General features: G+C 37.3%; 2 protein-coding genes and 2 long non-coding RNA genes across 11 annotated transcripts in view; 3 read left to right on the forward strand and 1 right to left on the reverse strand.

The window, feature by feature from the left end:
• The window catches only part of LOC131793396 (death domain-containing ATP nucleosidase-like), a 48,575-nt gene that overhangs the window by 10,433 nt on the left and 18,336 nt on the right, over nt 1–19,806 (forward strand). The window lies entirely within an intron of this gene.
• LOC131793395 (probable serine/threonine-protein kinase qkgA) lies at nt 1,312–12,239 on the forward strand. 5 transcript variants are annotated; one of them, XM_066163705.1, is made up of 11 exons: nt 1,316–1,752; nt 1,998–2,133; nt 2,859–2,893; nt 4,574–4,706; nt 5,706–5,827; nt 6,563–6,934; nt 7,464–8,886; nt 9,195–9,465; nt 9,669–9,702; nt 10,670–10,738; nt 10,918–12,239. In XM_066163705.1, the coding sequence occupies exons 5-11, from the start codon at nt 5,758–5,760 to the stop codon at nt 11,196–11,198; spliced, it is 2,520 nt and encodes an 839-aa protein (XP_066019802.1). In that variant the 5' UTR covers nt 1,316–1,752; nt 1,998–2,133; nt 2,859–2,893; nt 4,574–4,706; nt 5,706–5,757; the 3' UTR covers nt 11,199–12,239. The 5 variants fall into 5 exon arrangements, with proteins under 5 accessions (XP_066019804.1, XP_066019802.1, XP_066019801.1 ...); XM_066163707.1 differs by lacking the exon at nt 2,859–2,893 and having other exon boundaries at nt 1,312–1,752; nt 6,572–6,934; XM_066163704.1 differs by lacking the exon at nt 2,859–2,893.
• Nucleotides 13,775–19,806, reverse strand: part of LOC136279727 (uncharacterized) — a 6,119-nt gene continuing 87 nt past the window's right edge. The window contains exons 1-3 of the long non-coding RNA XR_010716934.1: nt 19,702–19,806; nt 18,925–18,956; nt 13,775–13,958 (exon numbers count right to left, since the gene is read on the reverse strand). The exon at nt 19,702–19,806 is cut by the window's right edge and continues 87 nt beyond it. This is a non-coding gene — a long non-coding RNA (uncharacterized lncRNA). The remainder of the gene's footprint in view (nt 13,959–18,924; nt 18,957–19,701) is intronic.
• Nucleotides 15,576–19,806, forward strand: part of LOC136279726 (uncharacterized) — a 10,401-nt gene continuing 6,170 nt past the window's right edge. The window contains exon 1 of the long non-coding RNA XR_010716932.1: nt 15,576–15,700. This is a non-coding gene — a long non-coding RNA (uncharacterized lncRNA). The remainder of the gene's footprint in view (nt 15,701–19,806) is intronic.

Genomic DNA, 19,806 nt, shown 5'->3' on the forward strand with positions numbered 1-19,806 from the left:
ACCGCAAAAAAAAAGGCACGCTTTGTATCTGCAAGTGCATTGGTACAATGCTTGGATGATAACAAGGTGAGGTCTCTTTATCAGAAACTTGACAGCGACTTTAGGCAAAAGGCCAAAGGAGACAAGAGCTTACGTTCAAACTTGGCTAACATCTATCAATTGGTATGGATAGTTTTTTTTTTGGTTCAGCGTACGATGAACTTTCTGTTTTATACTGTTTGCTTTAACTCCTTCACCTGACCATTACCGCAGTTTAAGGAAAGGTTCGGTTTCCATACTGCATAGATTTACTGCTCAAAGGAACAAGAAAAGAAACCACATGCCATGGCCTACGAACATTTATTCTTTACCATTATTTAAAGCAATTTTAACCATAATTCTCGGTCGCGAAACAAAAACCTTTTTTTTTTCTAGTTTAGTGGACGTTGAGAAATGTTTTAGGAATGAAAAAGGGTAACACTAGAAGCGTTGCAGAATCGATGTCAGTATCTGAGCAATTGCGCCTGCCCCTCAACAAACCCAAAAACAGTCAACTGTCAACTGATAACAAGTAAGGCCAGTTAATGTTGTTTTAGCGGAGGAGTAGGTGCGTAGTTGCTCAGATACTGACATTGATCTGCGTTTCATTACACTGACAGCGACATTTTAAAGAGATGAAAGAACATCCTGCTCAACTTAGGACAAGGAGGAAGTATTATGAAGGTATCTCCTCCGAGAGAGCAGCGAGAGAAGCTGAGGCTGAAGAAACAGAAAGGTTAATTGTCAATTTTTTTCTTAATTGAGAGCCCAGATTACCAAGCTAGATACCTTTCAGACAGGAGGAAGAGTAATACACTTTGAAGAAAGTGCATCATTGAGGTTTGTCGCAGTAAAGCACATTTGGAACAGCTATTGTCTGGTGGCCCATAGTTTTTTGTATTCCTGAACTAGGGTTTAACATAAAACAGTTTAATTTCCTTTTAAATTCACTAGTTGGCTCACCGGGTGCTTTGATCATCAGTGTTATTCAGTCAGAGGAATAGACTGAGGAGAGCAAACAAAAAAAGTATGTGTGTTTCAGCCATGACAAAATAGGTTTATAGGGATGCATCAAAAAAGGTCAGTGTTGGGCTGTATACCTTTGTTGCATCGTATTTTTTTCGGTCGCGCAATGCATCCTGGCTGTCAAGTCACAAGTGTGGTATATTAAAAAAATCCTAAAACTCTCCAAACTCGAGTTCTTTCTGTGTGCCCTGATGACACATCTCAAGAATATCGAAAGAAACTTTACTTTTACAAGGAAACGTACAGACAACGAAGAGCGGAATGAAATAGGAGTGTCACTGTCTGACTCCAACAAGGAACTTGGCGACATGCCTTATTCGACTGAAACCTGATTGATTATTGACACAATTCCCAAAAACTTTGCACATCTTTTGCCAAGTACGTTGAAAAATATAATCAGTCTGCAGAGCAGGCGTAATTTTGGCGAGCGAGTGCTCAGCAACTTCTTAACGAAAACTATGGCCGCCATCTTTGATTTTTAATGACAGCGAAAGGCTGGGAAGAGAAAGAAATTTGTACCAAGGGGGCGGTCGACGATCAAAAATAAGAAAAGAGATAGGGAAGTGAAGAGTTCGCCTATCCTCCGCCCTCTACCCCCACCGTCCACTTTAACTTCAAATGAAACATGGCCGGTCTGATAAATGATTTCGAGTTTATGACGTTATCTGCTTTGCAGGCTTCTGTATGATCAATTGTGGAATTTTCAAGGTGAGAATAGTTTGTTGTTGCTATAGGATAAATTGTGTTCACAAACGCGATTGTTCTTTCTTCTTAGACTACGCCAGATCAACAAAAGATTTGTAGTGATATCGAAAGTAAATTATATATTAATTATATTGCTAAATTTACTTTCGATATCACTACAAGGCTAAGTATTGTCTATTGCTAAGTATTAATTTATATAATCTTAGCAAATAGAGAAGCCTTGACTATGCTTTTTTTCTGTTGTAAAGTACGAAGGAAGCGGCTGGAGCACGAAAGAAATGTAGGCAGAAACACGATCGTGTTTCTCTCCACTTCTTGAGTCGAATTTGGCCGAAGCGGACAAATCTTCAGACGCATCGCCAACAAAATTTGTCCCGGGTAAAGGTTAGGAAAAATCGTCTTAATAAACAAAACTGTTATGTGTCATGTTATCTCTCTGTCCCCCTCCACTAAGATGTGTAGATAAGTAGATGTGTAAGCAGAAACACGATCGTGTTTCTCCTTACTTCTTTGGTCGAATTAGGCTGAAGCTGACATAAATCTTCAAATGCAAGCCAATAAAATTTGTCCTGGGTAAAAAAATCTACCTAGTAAACAAAACCATGATAAAGTTCTCAATCATTTGTTGTATAAGCTACAATAAGCGTGTAATAATGAACCGTTATCAGTTTATTAAATCCTGGAGATTGAAAGTGGAATCCTTTGGCAACTATGCTGGCTGGTCTTATGAACAGATCAGGTGCTGACAGAATTTGTGGGCTTTGAAGTTTTTAAATGTGAATGCAACAGAGAAAACAAAAATATGTCCTTTAATTTTGTCGAGGCAATTCTAGTTTTGTCTGCTAGTGTGAAAGGCCCTAAGACTGAGGCTGTCTGAAATGTCAAACCATCAAAATTCACAATAATCTGCAATTGTTTACAAACTGAAATAGCTCAGGAGGTGGAATTTAAATGTGTTTGATTTTTATTACTGTACATAAGATTGCAATCTAACTGACAGTGAAAACCTTAATAACATAAACTATGGCACTTGTTATGTTTACAAACCCTTGTTTGGTTCTTACATTCTACAGTATTTGCTGCCTTGCTTACCGAAATTTCTCTTTCAGTTAATGAAAAAAACTGGAGAGAAGTCCTGCAAAAGGTTAAACATTCTGTAGTAAATTTGGCAGATAGTGTGACAGCTTTAGTTTAGCTCTATGCTTTGTACTCCAATAGTGCATGCTCTTTCAACCAATAACAGCACGCATTATATAATATATTATTACATTATATAATACTATATAATATAATTTAATGTGTACATATTAAAAGTGCACCATTTTCATTATACATATTTGTTTTCATACAAATAATCGAGTTCTGCTTGATACAATTGATAGCTGGGAGATATTCAGACTCAGAGGTAAACTGTGACTTATTTCAATACTCTTTCACTCCCTCACTTGGTTTTGAATTTGTTTCTATGGATTCTTGTTGGTCAACTCTATTGCAAATAACTTAAGCCGCAAGTTGGGATTGTTATAGCTAAGATATTAAAGTTTGGATCACATTTATTTGTCAATTGATTATTTGTTAGGTCTGGCGATAACTTCAAATTTATGTTACATGCAAGGTTCGTGATCCAACGATAGTATGAGTCCAATCCCAAGTGTTACTTATTTTCCTGCATTGTAGGCACCTTCTTTATTTTTGTTTGCTTGGCCTTTAGTCATCATTTTGAAAAATCATACTTAATGACCAACCTCTGTTTGCAGAGACTCAAATCAAATCGCCCTTCTGAGAAGCTTAAAATGTCCTAAACCAGGACTGAGGTGGTTTAATTTTTTTGAAGCTGATCTGCAAATTTTCTTACAACCAAGCTGTGACACTAATGTATCTGCTGCACATATGTATATTTATATATGACAAATATTACATTTACGTGACAGAAATGTGAAGATTGTGACATGATTGCACATGTATTTGAGTCATATATGTGATGTGACATACAGTATATGTAAGATATGTAATTATATAGGGGATATTTGTGATGTTCATGTAGTTTTGGTAAGGTTTCACAGCCAGCTGGTTGCAATTTCACATTCTATTCACATAATATGTATTTTCAGTTTTCTATATTGCAAGATGCATATGCATATGACTTAGGGCCAATATCTTCAAAATTTTCTTTCCAGAAGTATATTACTTATTTACAGTGTAATGAATTGATGCCTGCAGTTGTCTTAAACTGTGATTAAATCGGCAGTATGATATTCTGGCGGCTAATTATTTTGTCAAGGCAAAATAATTGTAAATTCAATTACATGTTAATGCTTTGCTTAGGGTCATTCCTTAGTGTTGCATTGTACATTTTCACTGTGTTTAATTTCTCATGTAACTATAATGCATTCTTCATAAGAATGGTGCCTTTTTTCCTCCATCAGAGCCAATCAGAGAATAAATTGTCATTTTCTCACAAATGAGCTGGGAGACCTTCAGTGTAACATTATTTCTCTTTCATGAAATTGAGAAATTATTTTCTTTCTGTCAAACAACTATAAACCAATTTTTAGTTAAGGAAAAGGAAAAAAAATTCAGAAATGCCAATTTAGCAAATACTTGCAAATGCAACTGTCATGATATGAATTGGAATGATATAAATTTCTAGAAGGTACTGCTGCTCACAAAAGGGCATGGGACCTCCCTTTTTTATTTCATATTTTACTTTCCCTTAAGATCAACAGCCAAAATATTCAGTTTGACAACAATCTCAGTGCATGTTCTATGGAATGGCTCAAAGTCAATGTATTTTATTAATTACTCTGTATTGTTTCTTTTACAGAAGCTGATTGGCATTGTTATAAGTTAGAGTAGAAGAAAGTACTTTCAGGAACATTGCTGGTCCACCAACAATTAATCATGATAAACTTTTGAGGTCATTTCCTGGAGCAGTTGCAATTCAATCCGAAAGATGGGTAAGATATCTTTTCCTTTTTTTATGTTTAATTAAATCTGCTCAAAGAGATGGAGGTGGCATTGTAGCCAGGGAGACAGAATTGATACTTTTATAATAAAAATTTTGGTGGGTAAGTTTTCCTACTGGTGACAGAGATGCACTGGCAGATGATTGCTAGCATTCTGCAGTTAAGTTAAAGAGGTCTGGGCTGTAGCTTTGGCTAAAGTCATTGTGTTGCAGTCTTGGTGTAGGCTTAAAATCCTAAAAGGTGGCCTAAAAATCTATCTGTACATTCTCAAAAGTGTCTTTAAACCTCATTTCATCCCTTAAAATCACAAAATATTTTCTTAAAGTCCTGACTTATCTCAAATTTTTTTAGAAATAATCACATAATTTGGATAAAATGTGAGATTCCAGTGGTGAAATTGCATGGTAACAACTTCAAACTGACTCAAAATGATCATTTATTCATGAGACAATCTAAGTGGTTTGTCTCCTTACAGTTGGAATGTTTCTTTCAAACAATCAATAACAACAACCGCTGATTGGTAATATTTGTATGGAAGGAGCCTGTTTGCAAAAACTTCAATGAACCATGCGATTTTTTATGCTATTGGCTGAATTTGTTTTTTAACACCATCTTGACTTTCTGCTGATTAGCCAAGCTTTTAAACCAAGATCTTGTAGAACTTTTCATCTGACACAGGCAAAGGTAAAATACCCCCAGGTTTCACTGGGGCATGTTGAGGCTTGGAATTGATTAGTGCATTAAACTCCAAACAGAACTATGCCTTTTGAAATGGCTACATTTGATTCACATTTCTTAAGAGTATTAAGAGTAATCCTATAATAAACTCCTGTTAGAAATGGATGCAAACCCTTAAGAATTTGCAATTTGTGTTGGAGCAAATTTGTTGTTTTATAGATGAATTTTTGTTGGTTAAAGTTTAATGAATTGTCTCTGTAGCACATATTCTTAAAGTGGAGTGGGCTCACCTAGTTATCAATGGTATTTCAGGGTATGCAGATGGAACTGAAGCAAACCAAAGCTGAAAAACATTTCCAAGAGCATGGCAGCCTCTGTCGTTGACAACATTCTAAAGAGCTACCATGTTTTTAAAGATAGGCCACATTATGAAGGTAAAACAGATCATCATTAATTATTTTTTAATACACCTGGATATTATTCTCCCCAAATATTCTTCCCACCCCCACCCTCCTTTCTTCACTAACGTGAACATGTAAATGGACATTTCACATAACTGAGTTATTACAAAAAATTTAAGTTTTGGAAAACTTATATGTATAATAGCTTATGATGAAATTGGCCTGAAATTGGAAAAAAATAAAATGGAAATTGTTGATGTTGTTGTTGATGTTGTATTATTCAAAATTATTTAATGAACCTGGACAATACTTTATGTTTCGTTGGGGCAAATTCGAGTTGGGAAGAAATTTAGTCTCAGTCAGTAACGAAATCAAAACGAAGGAAGATCATTTCTGAGTTTGTAAATTTTCACGTAGTTTTCTGGTAGCGCAAAATTCATTAAAGCATCTTATCTTTGAAGCGTTTCTCAGTTTTGTAGTAGCCTAGTCCACTCACTGCTTTGTTGGATTTTTACATGGTTTTCGGAGGAGTCTATTCTGGAGCGGGATTGTAGAAACACTCTTTCGGAAATCAAATAAAAATGCAGCTAAGCGGTTAAGGTCCCAAGAGAAATTACTGAGAAATATCTTCTTGAAGTCCTTGTAACACTAGGCTTTTCACAGTTGCTACATGAGATGACTTTTATGTGCTCACTGAAAATTAATTCTGCATGTGTTTAGATTTTCGAGGGAGCAAATTAATGGGTTTTGTTTTTTAACTTTTTTGAGCTGCTACAGATCCAATCCCCGACTACATACAGGCGAGGGGACCGGTGGCACTAGAAGCGTACAGGAGAGCACTGGAGACAGGCGAAACCTACGATAGACGTACCAAAATTGTGTTGATTGGTCAGGACCGTGTGGGCAAAACAAGTCTGAGAAGGTACCTCAGAGGTGAAGCATTTGATAAAGATGAAGCCAGCACTAATGGGATTGAAATGATTTCCCCTGTCAAGAACGCAGGAAAAGGGGCATGGAGGAATCCAGAACTGCTTGAAGACACAAGTGCACTTGACCACAAGTGCGCAGAAGTGGTCGCACAGGAGTTACTCGGCAGCTTTAGAGAACGATCAGATGGGGCTCAACAGTTAACTGGAGAAGGTAAGAAGACGAAAGGCTCAGAAATAGGTGATGTTCTTGATGAAAAGAAAATAAAACAAATGCTTAGGTAGAATACAATTAAAAAACAGTAGGGAAATGCGAAACAAAAAGGAAGACGGAAAAAAAGATATTGCTAGCGCCTGGAGTCGATCCCTCGACCTTTCACGTGTAGGGATAAGCACTTTCCATGGCGCCAGTTTTGTAACGTCAACATGTCATTTTGAATGCGTTAAGCTCGTAAGGTTTCTGCCCATGCACTCGCGTGAAACCATGCGATATTAGAAGGCTTTTTTTGGCACTGGTCGCTGAAGGAGTGAACGAGTGTTTATTTCGAGTGAGGCGAAGCTTTTGTATATTTTTAGTTCTTATATACAAAATAAAAATTCAGTCACTAATGTTAGCATTACTATTGCTTTGAACAACCGGTCCTGGATCATACTAAGCTTACCTGGTATTCTTCTGTATGTTGTTTGCACTTGAACAGCCTGTTTAAGAAACGTAATAACTGATTAAAAAATGTCAATATTAGTTTTCCAGGAAGTCGAAAGTGAGCAAAAACCAGAAGAAGTACCCACGAAAGTCCTTTCCCTCGTAGAGCGTGGCCTCAAGGGAAACGACACCTCCGACAATGAGGATATATGGCCTTTTGTTTGGGATTTCGCCGGCCAGGCAGTATACCATGCCATTCAACCAATTTTTCTATCGCAAGAAGCCATATATGTCTTAGTGTCAGATCTTACAATGGAGCTAAGTGCTCCTGCCCAATGTCGGATAAGACCGCCTAATCACGATGAAATAGTGGTAGACTCGCCTTACGTCGAGGACACTAATCTCGATCACATGATGAGATGGCTGGACTTGGTGCACTCTTTGGGACAGCCAGAGCTTCAAAGAAAGTCGGCAGATACTAACCAAGTTTTGCCTCCGGTGGTGCTCGTGGGTACACATGCTGATGGTGTAAAGGATCCTTGCAAGGAAATGGAATCTGTGGAGGAAATCATTTGCAGCATGGCTCATCCAGCAACCTTAGACCATATTTCAAAAGAATCATTCTTCATAGATAACACAAATCCAAACAGAGAAGACGACCCACAGATCGTTTCTTTGCGTGCAGAATTATTGAATCTGGCTAGAAAAATGCCACATATCAACAAGGTAATCCCTATGCAGTGGCTCCGTGTGGAACAAAAGGTCGACGAAATGGTGAAAAAAGGGATGCTTTATGTTGGTAAAAAGCGTTTTGCAGAGGACATTTCTAGAGGCATTTGCCAGTTTAATGACACAGATGACGTCGAAGAATTGCTACACTTTTTACAAGCTCGTGGAAGAGTTATCTACCAAGATCTCCCTAAAAATCCAGATGGTTTGGTCGTGATGGATCCGCAGTGGTTAATTAAAATACTATGTGAGATAATTACGGTGAGTCCACCATGGAAAAACCACCATGTCATTCAGAAAGATTACCAAGTCCTTGGAAAAAAGGGACTACTTTCGCAGAAGTTGCTAAATCGAGCGTTTGAACACCTTCAATTGAATGATATTAGGAATTCACTGATTCATATCATGGAAAGCTTTGATGTTATATGCAACTCTAAGAACTGCAAGGGGGAAGATTACCCTTATTTGGTTCCTTGTATGTTGGAATCACCAAAGAAGAATACGAGAGGCACAAACATGCGCACTGGCCCTTTGCCCGTATTTCTCACTTTTAACACCAACTACGTTCCAAGTGGGCTGTTTTGCAGACTGGTTGTACATTTTTGGGAATGGGCCTCACAATTATGTGGCTCCTGTATAGCCCCCTCGTTGTTTTCAAACGCCGCCCGATTCAATGTCAGTAAAGAGTACCAGCTCACTTTAGAGTGTCACAAAACTGTAATCAAGTTGATAATCTGGAAACCGCGAGACTCGGACAAAACGGAAGAGAAAAGAATTTGCGAAGAATTATTGAGGTAAGCCACAATCATATCTGGCATTATTTTGTTTCAATATTTACTGTTAAAGCAATATTAAATGGAACACCGAAATCAAAGAAATTTATGAGATACTGTCACGTTGCCGTAAATGAAGGGAAACTTAAAAGGTCTTCTTTAATTTTCTTGACTTTTTAAATCGTTCTGATCATTTGGATTTAGGACCCTTTTTGGGTGCCAATTTTTTCGACTAGGTGGGATGCCTTCAGTTTAATGTACGATACAATGAGTCATGCTTGCGTTATTCGCGTTGTTGATGTCCTTGTTGCTATGTTTGTTCATTGCAGTCATCTGGAGCGTTGCAGGACTAGGCTAAGCATCACCTGTCCGTGGCTACGATCAGTTACGATGGAATTGTTCGTGAAATGCCAGTTGTGTGAACCTTGTCCGGATAAGTGTCGTGACAGAACCAATATTTGCATATTGCACAAAGAGGAAAGCTGCTCTCATTTTGACTGTGGCCACTACATTCCATTAAAAAGCTTTGGCCTGAGTTGTGAACACTCTGTTGATGCTGTTCCCGACTATCCAGCAGAACAACTGGATCCTTGGGTTCAGGTTAGAAAAAAAAACTTAATTTAATTTACATAATAGATAGCTCTGTCGCACGCAACACTTTCGTAGGATATTCGATTACCATCAAAACCTGAATTGTCCAGTCTTTATCTTTTACAAACACTTCAAAATTTCTTCTAGCTGCAATGATCTTTCTCTAATTAACAGCTTTTGTGTGATTACCACTATCTCCTTCTACCTTTTAGGCTTTGGAATCCATTGAAGGTAAGAAACGAACTGGTAAGTTTTTTTCATTAGAAAAAAATTTTTTCGATAAATAGTTAAGTCAATATCAGTTTGCTGGAAAGCAACTTTCCCGCTAAGTAAAATGTAGAGATACAGGAAATACTGTGTGAAAGTAGAGGAGTTCGATTGTCACCAACCGCTTCTTGTGGGGAAAGCAGTGCATGACATCTCAAAAGGAGACCAGAAGGTACAACGTAGACTCCATGAAAGTGACCTCGTAGTCCAGCTCCTTGTTTCGCTGCCACAGTTATTTATTGATATAAAACTGTTATCTTTATACTCACAATTACCATTGCAAACTTCCTTTTTAACGACTCTGTCTTCTCTGTCGAATTTTAAAGGACGCATGTAAATGATAGGTCACCAAGCTAAAAATAAAGATATTCAGTTTGTGTACGTAGGGCTCCTTATCACCTGTAAAATGAAATGGCCGTAAACGACAGAAAAACCTGAAAACTTTTTAGCGGATAAGGAAAATCGTCAAGGCTGTGTACAAGCTTATCTGTAGACCGAAAAAATCTACTCCAATTAGTTTTCCATAACATTTGTTAAGAATGCGATACAAGTGTGCAAGTGCCACAAGTGCCCTTGCAAGTTTTCTCTTTTAGTGAATGTCTTTTATTTTACCCAAGTTGTTTGTTGTATGGAAAATATTTTTTTCAAGTTTTTCGCTCGATGGCAAACTAGAGATATAAATGGTATGTCACCAAATCTGTTTACGTGGCCATGACAATTTTTTCTTCCTGGCAGAAAAAAAAAGAACAAGAAATCATCCGTTCGCGTATGTGGACGTGCATATTTCGTGTAAAATGATGCGTAATGTCATAGCACGACCTTTCCTTGCAACAAATTCCTTAGGAGACGTTTCATTAGGAAAGGAAAAAAGCTCTATTGCCACGATGAATCTGTTGGCTCAAAAAATCTGGTCTAGCGATTTTTTTTTACATTTGTTATCATGCAGGTGGCCGTAATGGAGAGTCGTCTCCGTGTGACGCCTTAACTCCAAAGAAAGGAGAAACTCGTTTTGAAGGTAAAATGAGGACATATCTATGGGTGTGCCTGTTAACCCCCACCCCCAACCCCATTTTCCCGCCCCTTGTCTTTGTAAAATGAAAATGCGTGGATTCAGCAAAATGGGATGAATTTCGATTCGTACCACTCGCTATTCCCTCATCTTGATGCTTTGCTGTGATTTCTTTATGTTTATAGTCAAGCAAGGAGTTCCCAGTGACGAAGAATTAGAGGGGCTTTCGCACCAACTCGAAAATTGGGAGGAACTCGGGCGTCGTCTCAAAATTGAAGAAGCAACATTAACGGCGTTTTACGATGATTATAGGAAAAAGCGTCAAATAATCTACAAAATGTTACTACATTGGAAACAGAAGAATGGCTCAGCTGCAACGTACACGGTCTTACGTGATGCATTGTGTCATGAATTTGTTAATCGCACAGATTTAGCTGAGAAACTTTGCTGTCAACAACATGAATGACTGTTTACCTCGTTGACTCATAGATAGCTTTTATTTCTATTTTTACTGATTATTCCACTGTCAAATGAACATGTGTCCCCAATACGGCTACACTATTACAATGTGAAGTACTGAATCAATAATCTACCTTTTTCTCGTTGGATCGTTTTTCTTTCTATATTTTGAATGAAAAGCGTCGTGATAAAGTATATTGCTAGTTATAACCCACCCATCACTTTTCGCGCGACTCTATTGGCTACTTTATGACACGTGGTACATCGGGTAGCTTTAACAAAATAACCACCATTTACGTTCATATTTGTCCCCCGATTATTTCCTTCGAAAAGAGATAAAGTCAGCGGGAAAAAAGCCGGTTTAGAGTTTCACTTTTTTATCTTCATTACTAAACATTTTGTGGAGTTCACTGGTAGTGATATTAAAAAGCTGATCTTAAATGCTGGTCCAGAAAGTAAAAAAAAGTCAACAAAATTTTTGTTGTCAACGTGCGATACGAAAATTAATGGGAGGGTTATGAATTAAATAAACCCACTTCTTGTATGCTGGTATTTCGGGTGATAATTTCCTTGAGAGAGAGATTGTCTTGAAATTTTTACCGTTCAGCCTCGAAGCTTCGCTTATCAACCAAAAAACTCTATTTTCGGATATCAGCTTAGTCGCAGACATGATCGGCCGAAATACTAGTCGCCAGAAGAGGTTTACGTACCAAACATTCGCTGAGATGCTCTATCAATACCAGTGCAGTGTTGTCGAAGGCATACGGCATGTTACGCATTTGCATCAGAAGTGATATCTATACGTACTGCTCATGCATTCTTCCTTTAATTGTTTGACAGAGAGGTTTGATGTGAATCCGAAATTCAGCGTGTCAAGAATCTCACGCCGATAACACTAATGTATGTCATGTTTTGTAGGTAATACTGAGGTTCTACGATAAAAGTGAATTTTTGTTGGTTTCTGTTAGTACATTAGCTAATATGTAAAAGTAATCACATGATTTCGAGTGTAATTTGGAATATATAAGCACGAGGAAATTTTTTCAAAGACTAACAAAATTGCATTGAATTACCTGAAAACTGTATTTATCTTAACCAATCAGAACTGAGTTATTTTTTCACGTATCTTATTAATCGATCAAAAAATTGAGAAAAATGTCGAGTTGAGTCACTTTTTGGCAAAGAATTTGTGTAATCTCGAGGAAAAGACTCCGTAAATGACTAGGCAACAAAAGGTTCCCTAACACTCGATTATGCTTGGCAAAAGGCAAAGTTCTTGAAACAGTCAGCTTGCCTGATAATGATATGCATTTGATATTGGAAGTTCATCTTTGGTTCATTGCCTACGATAATATACGGTGTAGAATATTAGTCAACGAAACTTTTCCGTAAAAATAAATAAAAGGTTTGAAAGAACTAACGGCCTATAAAATGATTCTATAGCAAGGGAAAAAATGTTTTGTAAAAACAAACGGTAGAGGTTTATAATTTCATCTTGGATTGCTTACTGCTTTTTAGCTGGACGAAAACAAAATATCAATTTGCCATTATTTTTTTTGTGTGTGTCTTTTGTCCTTTGGAAAAGTCTGAGAATTCTCGGTTTTCGATTGAGTAGTTTGGTTGGAGCCCAATCGTTGAGCAATTATGCTGTTTTTCCGGAATAGTTGTTGTGGGTAAAATTTCTTTCTACCAAATAGTGAGAAGTAAAATCTTTATAAAGCGAACAGCTGGAGCGGCAGTTATTGTCTATTCATAACAAAAAAATTGCACCTCAAATTTATTTTTTGGCATGAAATTGTGACCGACAGCTAAATAAAAAAAAAATTTTTCGGAGCTTTCAATATCTTTGATGGTTTATAGTACTGAATATCACTTTTTTCAATCGAATGTTGCAGACCTGACGCATTTAGGAAGCTATACAGGAAACCAATTCTCTGTTATGAAGCCGCGGTTCTATAATGATAAAAATAAGTCTCGATAAATCCACAGTATTTTCTCATTGAAAACTGAGATACTTGCTAAGATGAAGTTTACACGATGGCACATGGCTGTTAACGTTGTAGGCGGGTAAGTATCGTTAAGTGTCGTCACTCTTTCACATCAGGAGCCTTGACAAAAATTCTGACTTTAACTTGAGTTTGAGTTCCTAGACTAAAGACCTTCGCTTCCCATTCTTCTACAATAGTACGGACATTTACTATAAGAAACTTTAAATGAAACTTATTTTTACGATATGGAACTTGACAGAAAAATCAGAGTGAATGAAAGAAAGCGAATGCAAGGCCATCGTAAAATTTGAGATTTATTATGTCTAAAGACTTTTTCAATCTACTTATGCCGTATCTACTGTGTTCTGCAGCCTAAACTTTAAATATAACAAACTGATATTTCCTAAACATAAGCAATATTATTTCGGCAACTGCATGCAGGTTAAGGTCCACAGTCGGTAACATCAAAAAAGGAAGGGGAGGCGTCCTTATGGAGCTAAAGTTTTTTCAATTTTATTTTCTTCAATTGTTAGTTAATAGGAATACATACGTTGTTGAAAATAACGGAATGGAAAAAAAAAGTATGCGAACATTATTTCAAGCCGAATCTCTTGAATTTTATCGTAAAGGTCTGCCTTATCTCAATAGCTGCTAGATGCCCCTGGCACATTCAAACGTTTGATCACGACTTTGCACGTGTAAGGGTTCAGTGCCACTGCCATTGTCTCATCCGTTTCTTCGGGATTTGTTTCCTCTGGTAAGGACAAGGCTTCGTTTGCCTTAATAAGAGAAAAAATTTGATCAAATCTTAATTTTAAAAAATGAGAGAATTAAGATGAATTGAATATGATGCATCTGGTTTAAACCTCGTTTGTTTTCGATTGTAATTTCCTTGGAAGACATTTCAGTTGTTAAGTTTTCGATCATACCTTCTCTATTAAAGTTGGTTAGATCTTTATTATATCTTACTGGATAACTGAACCACCCAATTATTTGCCGAGCACACTCAATGTTTTACCTATCCTTTAACTCCGAAGATCTCACTGGTAATTCTCTTTATTGTCTGACATACAATTCTCATGATGTCAGTTTGGAGAATTTGTTATTGGATCGACTAATAATCCCCTAATTGATATTTTCCTGTATACTTGTATTGATATTATAAGGAGAAATTCTCTCTTGGTCGCTCATGGGAGGAAAAGGGTTAAAGCCTTAAAACACGGGAAAACAGTGGTACATATGATACTTTCAATAACTCCTTTATTTCTGATACTATCTAGGGTGTATTTTTTTTGTTGAGACAAACTCCTCTTTACAATGTCTCAAAGGACAAAATCTGACCGTTGTTTAGACAATCATTTCCTCACTTCAGTTCTCCGTGATTAAAAAAGCGCAGCTACAAATCTGGATTAAAAAGGCTACCGTAGAGATCACCAGAGAACATAACGTTGCAATTTTGGGCACAAAAGTTTATTTATATATCGAATTTCTCCAAGCAAAGGTGTGAGTGGGAACCTGCGAAACCTGTTTGGGAATAAACCAACGTCTAGGGAAGGTAACTCCCAAAACAGTTAGAAGTTGCTGACGCTTTTTGACAGGTATGATTAATGAAGTACAGTTATGCCTAACACCCTTACAATCACATGTGTAAATGATAGGTTTGCAACTATAAAATTCTCCCCTTTGGAGCATACACTAACAGCATTGTTAAAGAAGTACTCATGATCATTTAAATATCCATAATTTATGCACAAAAGAGAAAGAAAATGAATAAAAAAAAAACAATCGTGAAGATATGCATTATTGAGATTTGTCGCAGAAGAGCGCATTTGGAACAGCCATTGTCTGGTGACCCATAGTTATTTGTATTTCTTAACTAGGGTTCAACAAAACACAGTTTTATTCCCTTTTAAATTCACGAGTTGGCTCACCGAAGCCCTTTGATCATCAGTGTTATTCAGTCAGCGGAATAGACTGAGAAGAGGAAACAAATAAAGATCGTGTGTTTCAGCTGTGACAAAATAGGTTTATAGGGATGCATCAAGAAAGGTCAGTGTTAGGCTGCTTGCTTTTGTTGCATGGTATTTTATTTGTTTTCGGTCGCGCAATGCGTCCTGGCTGTCAAGTCGTAAGTGTAGTACACCGAAAAAATCCCTAAAACTCTACAAACTCGAGTTCTTTCTGTGTGCCCTGATGAAACATTTCCAAAATATCGAAAGAAACTTGACTTTTACAAGGAAATGTACAGACAACGAAGAGCGGAATGAAATACCTGAGTGTCTCGAAGTGTCACTGTCTGATTCTAACGAGTAGCACAGCGACAGGGGTTATTCATCTTAGACCTGATTAATTATTAATACATTTCCCAGAAACTTTTGCGTGTCTTTTACCAAGTATGTTGAAGTTGTTGAAAATTCCGCCATCATGAGTATGCTACCAGCGAAAGTCACTGTATAATTAATTGATAGCGATAGCTACATGTACAGTCTTGATCGGAGACTTTTATAGCGGAGGTTTCAAGGTGAGAATAGTTTGTGGTTGCTATATCGTTAATTTTGTTCACAAACGCGATCGTTTTTCTTAGCCTACGCCAGATCAAAAGATTTGTGGTAACACGCATGATCAGTCTCTTAACAGTACTGATATCGAAACTAAACCCACTTCTTGAGTCGAATTTGGCCGAAGCGGACAGATGCATTGCCAACTGAACAAAATTTGTCCCGGGTAAAAATTAGGCAAAATCGACTAATACTGAAACAAAACCGCGATAAACCGTTGTCAATCATTTGTCGTATAAGCCACGACTAGCGTGTAATTCAACTGTAATTAGTTTACTAGAAAGGCAAAAATTGTCTTTTGCTGCAAAACTCGGGGATCGATTGTATAATTTAAAGAAACATTGGAAGTGGAATCCTTCGGCAACTATGCTGGCCGGTCTTATGAACAGATCAGGCGCTGACGGAATTTGTTGGCTTTGAAATTTTTAATGCGGATGCAAGAGACGTACCAAAAATTTGTCTTGACGAAACTTTTCTTTTGATTTTGTCGGGTCAATTCCAGTTTTGTCCGCTAGTACGGAGAGGCCTTAAGACCAAAGCTTTCAAAAATGTCAAACCATCAAAATTCACAATCTGCAATAGTTTACAAACTTAAATAGTTCGGCAGGTCGAATTTAACACGTTTGCCTGAATCTGAAAGTGAAATGTTCAGTGAAATCCGGCCGAAATGTGGCTCATAAAAACAAGCAAGGGTTTCATGTAACGATAACAAACTGCTCAAGGCGTGTGTTTTATGAATAAACGACAGCCGAATTCATGAGAACATGAAGGTTGCTGAGGATGACTGCGCCGTAAAACTAGCCTGCTGTGACTGATGTGGCCTTCCACTCAACGCATCGGAAAGGGTATCAAAGCAAGCTCTTTGTTCACTCGAAGAGTGGTCGATGTAATTTCTGAGGCTTTCTTCCGTGCGATGACCGGAGATCGCGATGATGAGCTAGCCGCTCTGACACCGTCATGATTAGTATGCATTTTAACAGTTATGCCAGTTTGGCTATATTTTTCATATCATTCTTGTTTTGTTCTGCATTTTTTTTGAACATGAAAATATATATGCTATACGAGTGTTAGCTGAGTTTGATTTTTATTACCGTACGTCAGCTTGCAATCTATCTGAGCTTGAAAACCTTCAATATTAGGACTGCCCATTTCGTTTTGTCTCTGGATTTTCGTCCCTGTTCACTTTATAATAACGTAAATTACAGCGCTTAGCATGTTTACAAACCCTTGTTTGGTTATTCTGTTGTTACTTGCCGGCTTACTTGTTCCGAAATGTTTCTTTCAATTAACGAAAAAAAAAAAATTAGAGAGAAGTCCCGGAAAAGGTCGAACATAGTACAATTTAACAAATGGCCGGACAGCTTTAGCTCAGCTCTATGTTTTAGTTCAGATCTATGCTTTGTACTCTGATAGAGCACTCTCTTTCAACCCCTGGCAGCGAGCGTTATCAAGCGAGTCGATTGATTGTTCGTTAGGTCTGGCGATAGCTTTTATTTACTCTGATCAGTTTCGTGCAAATTTCGTGATCACACGACACTATGAGTCCAATCCCAAGTGTTATTTATCTTCTTGCATCGTACGCACTTTCTTTATTTTCGTTCGCATGGCCTCTAGTCACCATTTAGAAAAATATTATACCTAATGACCAACCGCTGTGTGCGGAGACTCAAATCGAATCGCCCCTCTGAGGAACTCAAAACGTCTTAAACAAGGACTGAGGCGCATGGTTTTATCTTTCCGAAGCTGATCCGCAAATTTTTTGACAACCATGCTATGTTAAAGCAGAGGGGGAGTCTTTAAGTTCCTTTATTCCCTCACCAAAACTACGTGTCTGTTATGTGTGTGTGACACTTGTGTAGCTGTTATATATTTCTATGATAAATGTTGCATTTATGTGACATTTGTGTGACATGATTGCACATACATGTGACATATACAGTATATGTTGGATATGTTATTATGTAAGGACTGTATGTGACCAGTATTAAGTTTTGGTAAGGTTTCACAGCCAGCTGGTTGCAATTTCACATTCTCTTCATATAGTATGTATTTTCAGTTTTCTATATATTGCAAGGTGCATATGCATATGATTTAGGGCCAATATCTTCAAAATTTTCTCTTCAGAAGTAAATAAATGCTACTTATATACAGAAATGAATTGATGCCTGAAGTTGTATTAAACTTTGATTAAATGGAAAGTATGATATTCTGGAGGCTTTGTCCTGGCAAAAAGATTGTAAATTCAATTACATGTTAATACTTTGCCTAGGGTCATTCCTTAGTATTGCACATTTCCACTGTGTATAATTTCACATGTAACTATGGTGCATACTTCATAAGAATGGTGGCCAATTATTTTGTCCTGGCAAAAAGATTGTAAATCCAGTTACATGTTCATACTTTGCTTAGGGTCATTCCTTAGTATTGCACATTTTCACTGTGTATAACTTCACATGTAACTATGGTGTATGCTTCAGGAGAATGGTGCCTTTTTTCTCCATGGGAGCTCACCATATAGAAGTAAATTGTCATTTTCTCGCGAATTAGTTTGGGAACTTACAGTGTACCATTTTTCTCCTTCTTGAAATTGGGAAATCATTTTCTCTCTGTCAAACAACTATAAACCAATTCTTAGTGTAGGAGAAGGAAAGAATTTGATAAATGCCATTTTAGCAAATTCTCACAAATATAACTGTCATGATATGAACTGGAATGATATGGATATCTAGAAGGTACTGCTGCTCATAAAAGAGCATGGAACCTCCCTTTTTTGCTTCAAATTGTACTTTCCCTTAAGATCAGCAACCTCGAGAGAAAATTTTAGCAGGGACCGCGAGATTAAAGAACCCTTTTGGGAAGCCTCTGTAGAAGTATCAGACTTTGAAAATGCACCAAGCAAGGAGAAAATCTGTAGATTAAAAAAAACCTTGGCAAATATCATATTAAAACTTTGATCCCCAAAGAAAATACCTTCACGAAGTTATACATACAAGTTTCTTACACTTCACCGGAGTAGACTATTATCCTGCACTGATCATGATATGATGTGACATGTTTACAATTATATCATTATTGACAGTAAGGGTCGGTAGCATTTTACATGGATTCTACACAGCCTGTACCATATCAGATGTCTGTCAGTATATCACAGAAATGACTATAAATAATATTTCTATGAAATACATACCTCAATATCAACGTCCCTAGGTAACAGATTTTCTGTAAAAAGAAAAAAATTAGTAAGGCTGCAAATATTATTTTTCGCTTCAAAAGGCCATATGCCAGAGTGCATCACCATTTTGATGACATTTGCTCTAAGAAAACAAAAATGTGGTTTATTGTGACAGGTCATGTCTCCCTTTGCTATTTTTCGCCCATCATTAGACATTTCTCATTGAAATATCAATAATTTTGCATAAAGGGAAGGAAAGTGAAGAAATAGAAAACAATTGAGAAGATATGCATCATTGAGATTTGTCGCAGAAGAGCACATTTGGAACAGTTATTGTCTGGTGACCCAAAGTTATTTATATTCCTGAACGAGAGTTTAACATAAAACAGTTTTCACGAGTTGGCTCACCAAAGCCCCTTGATCATCAGTGTTATTCAGTCAGAGGACTAGACTGAGTGGAGGAAACAAATAAAGTATGTGTGTTTCAGCCGTGACAAAATAGGTTAATAGGGATGCATCAAGAAAGGTCAGTGTTAGGATGTATACCTTTGTTGCATCGTATTTCATTTTTCGGTCGCGCAATGTGTCCTGGCTGTCAAGTCACTTGTCAGTAGTAAATACGAAAGAAACTTTACTTTTACAATGAAACGTACAGACAATGAAGTGCGGAATGAAATAGGAGTGTTACTGTCTGATTCCAACGATTGGCTTAGCGACAAGTGCTCATTAAACTGAAACCTGATTAATTATTTCCGGTAATTCAATTCCCAGAAACATTTGCATGTCTTTTACCAAGTATGTTGAAGTTGTTGAAAATTCCGCCATTATGAAAATGCTACCAGCGAAAGTCACTGTATAATCAACTGATAGCGATAGCCACATGTACACAGTCTTGAT

This window comes from Pocillopora verrucosa, chromosome 3 (assembly GCF_036669915.1).
Source record: "Pocillopora verrucosa isolate sample1 chromosome 3, ASM3666991v2, whole genome shotgun sequence".
Classification (NCBI taxonomy): Eukaryota; Metazoa; Cnidaria; class Anthozoa; order Scleractinia; family Pocilloporidae; genus Pocillopora; species Pocillopora verrucosa.